This window comes from Zea mays, chromosome 9, assembly GCF_902167145.1.
Source record: "Zea mays cultivar B73 chromosome 9, Zm-B73-REFERENCE-NAM-5.0, whole genome shotgun sequence".
Taxonomy (NCBI): Eukaryota; Viridiplantae; Streptophyta; class Magnoliopsida; order Poales; family Poaceae; genus Zea; species Zea mays.
The window spans coordinates 56,910,903-56,920,002 of record NC_050104.1 but is presented as its reverse complement, the minus strand read 5'-3'; the positions used below and the strand labels follow the sequence as shown (position 1 = coordinate 56,920,002).

General features: G+C 49.9%; 1 protein-coding gene across 3 annotated transcripts; it reads left to right on the top strand.

Moving 5' to 3' along the window:
* Positions 1-1,345: 1,345 nt before the first annotated feature.
* On the top strand, positions 1,346-4,395 carry LOC100280670 (phosphatidylinositol 3- and 4-kinase family protein). 3 transcript variants are annotated; one of them, NM_001153589.3, is made up of 5 exons: positions 1,346-1,650; positions 1,788-1,917; positions 1,992-2,067; positions 2,165-3,728; positions 3,829-4,395. In NM_001153589.3, exons 4-5 carry the CDS (start codon positions 2,394-2,396, stop codon positions 4,198-4,200), a joined length of 1,707 nt encoding a protein of 568 aa, NP_001147061.1. In that variant the 5' UTR covers positions 1,346-1,650; positions 1,788-1,917; positions 1,992-2,067; positions 2,165-2,393; the 3' UTR covers positions 4,201-4,395. The 3 variants fall into 3 exon arrangements, with proteins under 3 accessions (NP_001147061.1, NP_001395043.1, XP_020399228.1); NM_001408114.1 differs by having other exon boundaries at positions 1,742-1,917; XM_020543639.2 differs by having other exon boundaries at positions 1,406-1,650; positions 1,731-1,917; positions 3,829-4,391.
* Positions 4,396-9,100: the final 4,705 nt, after the last annotated feature.

Genomic DNA, 9,100 nt, shown 5'->3' with positions numbered 1-9,100 from the left:
GGGCTACCAAACGAAGTGTACCCCGGGCTCATCAGTGAGGTAGTACACCTAGCCGTTGCACCACCGGATGTGCCACTCCTCTACATAAATCCTGTTCGAGGACACTCACACAACGTCAGCAACATCCGTCGTCCCAGCGCACAAGAATTCATGGTCGGTCAGTAATGACTTACGTGGGAGGTTGAGCTTCAGGTGGATGATGAGCTGGACGGTGTGACGGCGCCGTTGTCGGATGCGGTGCCCAGAACAACCCGAGAGTCGCCGGCGTTGGCGACGGCCATGAGGTCCCCCTATTTGAAGATGGACAGCGCGGTGCAGCCGCTCTGGACCGCATCGCGACGCCAACGCGAGCGCCTCCTGCAAGTGGTGTTTGTTCGGGGTTTCCAAGTAAGAAACATGAATTCATCTTTGGCGTTGGTTTATGAAAATGACTCATAAGTCAGATCCATGGAAAAAATATTACGGAGAATAAATGTCACACATATAAAAAAGAATTTAAGTTGAAAATATTATTCAAACAAAAGAAATTGCATGCAAGGCTCTTCTTTAAATACTACTCCCTCCATCCAAAAATATAATTCAGGAATCTCGTTGATAATTATCTACCACTACACATTGTGCAAAGGTAGCAGGTGGGCTTTGGGAGAGATGTAGTAGATATTTTTACTGTAACAGATATTGACATAAACACACATGTGGTGTAGTGGTAGTTACAAACACATTTGCTTGAGAGATCGTGGGTTCGAATCCCACTGGAGCCACATTTGTGTTTTTTTAATTTAATTTTAGCTAGACGTGAGATGCACGTGGGAATGAGATTTGCGGGGAGAGGGTGGGGAGGGGGTAATGGGAATATCAATCCATATATAGCAATCACACAATCCTATGAATACATCTCGGGTGTGTGGGGTATATCGTGTTCCTGACAAGACTCCTCCAATAAGCGCTAATCACTATAGACATAAGACCTGACAAGACTCCTCCAATAAGCGATAATCACTATAGACATAAGACCTAGGTAAAGGTAAATTCCAGTAAATGACATAAAAAATGATTCGACCCTACATCAAGCGATTTAGACGTTATCATAATTAAACGTAACACAGTAGAACCTCTCCAGATTGATCTAGCCAATTCTAATATTCTTAGTGCCGGTTACTCGACCCTACATCAAGCTATTTTGAAGCTCTCCAAATTGATATAGTTAATTATACTATTTTTAGCGCAGGTGGCACACTGACATGCATTTCAAGTCCAGCTTAGCGGTATAATCTTGACAGCGAGATTGCTTCGAAGTTTGAACCCGAGCGTGTCACACTTCGCACCCTTTCCCCGAAGTTGCGACGCGCCCGGCACGACACCGTCACGGCCGTCCGTTAAGTGATGGCGCAGCCCAGGAATACAAAAAACAGCAGCCCCAGCCCCCAGCAACATTTCTCCTTTCTCTCTCCTCTTGCCGTTTCTCGCTCTCTTCTTCCTTGCAGTGCACTGCAAACCAACCATAAACTTGCCCTCTTCTCTGCTTGAACCGCGGAGCAAGACCGCTCTTGTTCTCTTCTCTGCTTGAACTGCGGAGAAAGACCGAATCCGAAGGGACGTTGGGACTTTCTGGCTGGGAAGACTACATACCATTTCTCTAATTCGGGCGTGGTGAGTTACTTTTCGTCCTCCGCTCCCTTGATCGCACGAGTCAATCCTGCCATTTTCGCTGTAACTTCTGTTGAATTTAGTTTTTCTGCAGAGTTTGAATCGATTAGGATGATCGGATCTGAGATGTGGTACTGCAGGTTTGTGCTGGGAGGGAAGGAATCCATGGGGCTGCAGCTCGATCCGCGCTGAGGGTTGAAGGAACCGGCCTTGTTGTGTGCTCCACCCAATCGAGGAAAAGGGGCAAGGATTGCTGCTTTGTTGTCTTTGGTGAGCAATTTCACAGACTTGGTTACGATTTGCTGGGGATTTGAGTGAATTCCTGACTCATCGCTCCGCCGCAGGATCCGTTACGCCATTGGGGATTCAACCATCAGCAGGGCGAAGTGACGGTTCTGCACCACTTTTCCCCTTATCCTAGTATGCACCTTCTCATCCGTTTCGCCTGTCATCTGTTTTGTTTTGTATCAAGTTAATTGAATATCAAGGTAACTGAAAGCTCTCCATTTTTGTGCAGATTCGATTTTATTTGAACACTGGATGTGATTATAATCTCGGTTGCTGTTCTGTGCGGCTCTATCTGAGGGTTTCCTCCGTCCTGGATCGGGAAGGAAGGCGCCCTTGGATTTCCGTCTCCATGGCGCCCGCCTTGTAACCCACGGAGTCTAACTTTTAAATTTAGTGTAAATATTAGTGGTAGCAGCTGTTAAGGAAGCCCCGGTCTCCTTAGTAGCCACCGTGTGAATATGTCGTCAGCTGGTGTGATCGTCTTGGGGCCAGTCCCAAAAGACCCTGCTTTCCTGCCTATCTGCTTCAACGGCAGCCGGTCGCCACACTGCTCGTCTGGGTCACAGCTGCAGGATTCCATTCTTATTTTCCTTGCTGTGCCTGGTATGTCACCCATGCCCATGAGCGTGCTGGAATCTGAGTCCATTGCCTCCGTGAAGCTGCGCATCCAGCGGTTCAAGGGCTTTGTGGCGACGAAGCAGCGGCTTGTGCTGGATGGGCATGAACTGGCAAGAAATAACTGCCCAGTCAAGGATTATGGGCTGGCTGAGGGAAATGTTCTTCATCTTGTTATTCGACTGTCTGATCTCCGTGTGATCAATATTGAGACTGCAACTGGAAAGAAGTTTCAGTTTCAGGTGGATCAGAGCCGCAATGTTAAGTTTCTTAAGAACAAGCTTGCAGCAGAGGGTGATGAGGATATTGGTAATCTTCAGGATCACAAGCTTGAATATGATGGCGAGGAGCTTGAGGACCACCAGCTGATAGCTGATATTAGCAAGAGGGATGATGCTGTAATTCATTTGTTCATCCTCAAACCAGCAAAAGTACTGACACAGCAAGTTGATAGAGATACTTTGGTTACAGTTCTCAATCCACAGGAGAAAGGCAACCTGCAAAATGAACCTCGCTCAATGAACTCCACAAAATCAGTTGAGGTTAGGCCTGCTCCTGTTGAACCAATAGTTAGCCAAAATGTGAAGCTGTCACCTGAATTGATTAAGATGATAAATTTAACCACAGTTGGACTGGAGAAAGGGCACCTGCCTGTGATGTCAGCTGAAGGTTCAGGAGGTGTATATTTCATGCGAGATGCAACAGGTCAGAAGAATATTGCTGTGTTTAAGCCTATTGATGAGGAACCCATGGCCAAAAACAACCCAAGGGGTCTTCCTTTGTCCACTGATGGCGAGGGGATGAAGAGGGGAACAATTGTAGGGGGAGGTGCATTCAGGGAGGTTGCAGCTTATATTCTCGACCATCCAGTTAGTGATAGTAAATCTGGTCACAGTTTTGGGTTTTCTGGTGTGCCTCCCACCACATTGGTCCGAACCTCGCATAGGGGGAAGAACTTCAAGATTGGTTCACTGCAGATGTTCATGGACAACAATGGAAGCACTGAAGATATGGGTCCTCGACCTTTTCCTGTCAAGGAGGTTCATAAAATAGCAGTACTAGATATTAGGTTAGCTAATGCTGATCGTCATGCTGGGAATATTCTAGTGTGCAAGGAGAGAGAAGGTGGCAACTACAAGCTGATTCCAATTGATCATGGTTACTGCTTGCCAGAGAAGGTGGTTATTTCTCTGTTACAATACGTATTTGGTTCATCTGCTTGCACCTTATTTGTTTCATATGGCTGATTAGAAACTTACGTCGCCATATGCTGTGCAGTTTGAAGATTGTACATTTGAGTGGCTCTACTGGCCCCAAGCCCGTGAGCCATTCAATGATGAAACCATTGAATACATCAAATCACTCGATGCTGAAGAAGACATCAAGCTTCTCAAGATCCATGGGTGGGAGCTGCCTCCACGGTGTGCTCGTGTCCTGCGCATCAGCACAATGCTTTTGAAGAAAGGTGCATCTCGTGGCTTCACGCCCTATGACATAGGGCGCATACTATGCAGGGAAACTGTGAATAGGGACTCTGAGATTGAGGTCATCATTCAGGAAGCAGAGGATGCTGTTCTCCCATGGTCCAGTGAAAACATGTTCTTAGAAACTTTATCTGAAATCATGGACCGTCACCTCCACAAGGAATGAGTTTAGAAATTCAGAATAACTTATCTAGTTGCTCCAGCTGTATCCGGTTTGTTGTAAGTATTGTAGACAAGGGGTGTCAAGGGACTAATGATTTCATTTGTTTGTATCCTCTCAAATGATTTCACTTGGTTGTAATTGCTCGAGTACTTTGCTTATGCACATTTTGTGAATAATATATTTGTTTGGTTAGACCCTGTGGCTTTGTTGGAATGTCTATAAGCTATGGGCTATGGCAATAAACCAAACAAATGCCAAACTCGGCTTGGCATGCCTCACTTGTGGGTCCCAAATGGGTCCTACTTGTGGTATTAATCTATTACTACTCTATTAAGAGTGCAATGAGGGCGTCCACATCCCGTGCCCCCGCCTGCCCTCGCCCGCAAACGCATGGAACCACCATGCCCTAGTCGCGCCCCCGCCTGCACAGGGGTGAGGCCATGCCCCCGCCCTAGCACCCCCGCTCCCACCACTGTCGCGCCCCTCATCCCCGCGAGCGACGCCCTAGGTCGCTGGAGACCTCGCCTCCGCACACCTCATCATCGCGCGTGATGGCCGTCCATCCACGCCACCGCACCGATCCTCAGTGCTAGCCCCACCCTCGTCTTGAGATGCCTGCCAGCACGATTGCCGCCTCGCCGCGACACCCCCCGACATCGGCTTCCTCTCCTCGCTGCGCCACCTCGACCTCTCCCAGAACCGTCTCCTCGCTGCGCCACCTCGACCTCTCCCAGAACCGCTTCTACAGGCTCGTGACGGCCCGCCTCGCCAACCTCTCCAGCTGCGTCCACCTCAATCTCTCTCGCAACAACTTCACTTCTGGCTTCCCCAACGATGGGATCCAGCAGCTCTACCATGTGGTGATGTGCCGCATCGCTGCTGTCTACGACACCTTCATCATAGCTAGCACCTTCACTGGCGAGCGGGTGCGCCTTCCCTCCCCTTCTTACTCGGCCACTAGATCCTAGATCTACCATTCCCTCTCCTCAAAGGGTTGTCTCTTCGATTCCTAATCGGTTATCTGTCATTTGCAGGAGGTGGGCTACGACGTTCACAAGATCTAGAAGATGAACAACCTCGGGGTAACATTTCTCTTCCTAGCCTCCCTTTCGCTCTATTGTTCCATTCTTATCAAGACACTGCAGTTGTCATGTACCAATCGGTGAAGGAAATCCAGGTTGTCCTGACGATGAAACACATGTTTGATCTGATCTGTTCTGGATTAAGGTAGCTTGCAAGAGAATGTCGATCGTTATCTCTACGATTAGGTCGTGTGTTTAGACCCTGATCCCATTTTTTCCTTGTCCCTTTTAGAGTGTGGTCCTCTCCAGTCACCCACTTTGCTAAATCGCTACCCTGGACTAGAAGAAGAGGGGACTGGCTTAGAAGGCTCCAAGGAGTTCCCTCCCAATGGGAGCTTAGAAGAAGAGGTAGAGAAGAGCGATCCGGAAGCAGTTGCTAATGTTACCAAGCAAACTACGAGTGGGAGTATGTGTGCGAAATCAGGAGAGGATAAACAAGCAAGTTCTCTAGACGCTTTAGCTGCAGAGGGTTCCAATGAGCTTGAGCAAGGCAATGATGCCAATTTGGCAGAAATTGACCAAATTGGGAATCAGATTGAGGCTGTCTATGATAAAAATGAGGATGACCAAATTGGAGGTGATAATCATGCAAGAACTTTTCTATTTACTGGAGGATGACCAAACTAGATTTTATTGCGGTTGCTTTACAGGAAAGTTCGGATGATGAACATGAATTTGAAAGATCTGATAATATCATGTGTAGCATCCCAAAAATCCTAATCTAGGTTTGAAACCCTAATCCACCTTTTACCCCTCCCTTCATCCTCTAATTCTAAAATCCTCCCCTAAATTTTCCTTCATCATATGCATACATTTTGTTTGATCACAAAAGCACCTCACTTAGATTCTATTTTCTAAACACTTAGAGTATCTACAAAATAATTTGTTCCAAAGAAAAAGATACAAAATGGGAAATAGGAATTAGAAAGTAAAAAGAAAAAGAGAAAAGCCTTCTCCTCCCCCTGCTGGGCCGACTCTCGGCCCAAACCCGCGACTCCCCCCCCTCCCGCGCCCGCGCTCCTCCTCTCTCGGCCCACTCCCGGCCTGCCTCCGCGCGCGCGCCAGCCCGCTCCGCACTCCGCCGCCCTCTCACTGACGAGCCAGCCCCACCTGCCAGCCGCCCTCTCTCACGCGCTCGCTCCCACTGGCAGACCGGCCCCACCGGTCAGCCGCTTCGTCGTCCTCCCCGCATACGACGCCCCGCCGTCCCTTCACCGCCGTCCCTTCACCGCCGTCTCTTCACCGCCGTCTCCTCGCCGCACAGGAAAGTTTGGCACCGCTCCGTCCTCCTCCCCTTGACCAGCGTCCTCGCCAGTACCGCCCCGCCGTAGCGTCCCCTCGGCGGCGCTGTGCGCCATTAATGGCGGCACCGGGAAGCTCGCCGGAGTCAGGGAGCTCCACCGCTCCCCTCGCCCCCGCGCGCCTATAAAAAGCTCGCCCCGAGCCCCTTCTTCCTCGCACCAGCCTCGACCACTACCCTCCTCCCCTCGCCCGAGCCCAATTCGCGAAGCGCCGTCGTCTTCCCCCTCTCCGGTGAGTTCCTCCCCTCTCCTCTCTCTCCCTCTCTGTTGGCCCAGCGAGCGATTGAGTTAGCCTAGCAGCTTCCTCACTTGGCCGCAAACGCAATACACCACTCCCCCACCCCGATTGCTCGCCCAGAGCTCACCGACGGCAACCCCGCCGCGAAGCTCCGCCACCTCCCCGCACACAGCCCCCTCCCGACCTCCTCTGACCAAATTGAGCCCACCTCTAGGTCCGCCATCCCCTCCCCATGCTAAGGCGCCTACACATTGCCCAAGAACCGGGCCACCGGCGGCAAACCGCCGCCGAGCCCACCGGCGGCCGAGTCCTCCCCGCGGACGGCCGGTTCACCCCCCCGTCAACCGTAACGCCGTTCCTTCTCCCCCCCTCTCTCGCTGGCAAGTGGGCCCTATGCGACGCCGTCACCCCCCCACGGCCGCGCCGTTCTCCCCGCTCGTGGGCCGCCGCTGGGCCGAATGCGCCTCAGCGCGCGCTCGCGCCCGGGGTGGGCCAAAATTCATGCCCCCGGCCCAGATAAGAGGAATTCCCTTCTCTTTTTCTTTTCCACCCCTTTTTCCCATTTAATTAGTATTCTTCAATATTTTATGCACCAAAAATTATCCAAATAATTTCTAAAGATCTCATACATCAATGATGTTAGAAAATGACACACTATAATTTGTAAATCCCTGTTGATGTGTTGTTTTATTGCCTGTTTTCCTAGAAGAAGCGGGGATCGTTGATCCGGAACCCGTAGCCCCGGAAGAGGGACCAGAGCCCGAACTTCCGGAAGTAGGTCTTCTGTGCCAGGAAAGCTTCGACGAAGGCAAGTCCATCCTTCCCTTGATGCATAAATTACCTATTCTCTCTACTACTGCCTAGGCCGGGAATCATGGGGGAATATTGCATTGTGAGTGAGAGATGGCCCGCATTAACATATACTTTCTGGATACGTAATGTGGTTTGGAAAGAAGGGCAATGTGTTTTCCCTAATAAAGTCTCTTCTTGAAAAGTTTTGCGATGAAGGGTACTCACCCTCATCACCCTGGGAGTGGGATGATCAGGGACTCCCTGGTTTAGGGGAGGGCCTAAGGTGTTGGCTCAGCTGGTTTAGGCGTGAGCAGAAGGATTGTCCCCTCATATAAGGACCGGTTTGTCATTTTCACTACATGTACTCCTGTGTCGTACAACCACTCGAGACTGTGTGGGCAGTCACTCAATCCGAACTCGTGAGGTCCAACCCCAGGGTTAAGAAGGCTGGGGAGCACCGGGAGGATAAGGAGGGGGAAAGTTTTGTCCGGTTTGGGCATGGTGGTGGCCTGACTCCTTCCGGATAACCGTTAAGGTTAGGATGCACGAGTAAGGAAAGAGATCCGGCATTCGGGTCTCGCGACGGTGAGATCGCAGAAACCGGGCTAGTGGGTAAAGTGTACCCCTCTGCGCAGAGTTGAAACCTATTCGAATAGTCCGTGTCCACTGGTATGGATGAGTCTGGTATGGTATGGCAATTAGAGCTTTTACACTAAAGTTTCTTAACAAGGAAAAAGGTGTGTTTCATTGGGTGTTGAAAAAGAAAATAAAGCCACGGGAGCGGGAAGCTTAGTGGTGGTTGAGTTTTTGGTTACTTGTAATACCATGGGAAAACCTTCAAGCATCTGCCTCCCTCTAAGAAAATGATGAGTGACTACAACTCCACCAAATCGAGCATGTACATCATAGGTCTCTTTCTCTCTACGGGAGCGGGGTGGGCTTGCGGAATACCTAGTGTATTCACCCAGATTTATTTATGTTTTTCAGCAGCCGAGGACTTCTTTTCTGCTATGCTTGATTAAGAGGGCTGTGTCTGCACCCAGTTCTGCCTGTGGCTTGGGCTAGTGTATTTTCCTGCTACGCTTCTCTATTTGGCTCTCTCTCGAGCTTGTACCCCGTTATTGTAATAAATTTATCTAAACTCTGTACTATTTGAAGTAAGGAATGTGTTTACTAGCCTCCTGGGACTAGTAATTGTTTCACATTTGAGTCCCAAAGGATCGGGACGCTTTAGGTGGTATCAGAGCCCATAGGACTGGCCGTAGGTCGCAGCCCTAACCCTAAAACTTACCTTAGAAAGAAAATACCCCTTACCTCAAGAAAAGTTTTCTCTTCCCTTCCCCGGTTTTAACAAGACCCTTCTTTTCCTATTCCAGATGGAAGACTCTCTGGCCATTAAGTCATCCTACTGCTCAGAAGTGGAAGGGTTCCCCCGCCTCTTGCGAAGCTGTGCGCTCCGCATGGGAATCCGCAAGAAGCCGGAATACGTC

Coding starts and splice junctions, on each gene's coding strand:
- LOC100280670 (NM_001153589.3), top strand. CDS start 2,394: ATGTCGTCAGCTGGTGTGATCGTCTTGGGGCCAGTCCCAAAAGACCCT. Junction 3,729..3,828: donor GTTACTGCTTGCCAGAGAAG/GTGGTTATTTCT, acceptor TATGCTGTGCAG/TTTGAAGATTGTACATTTGA.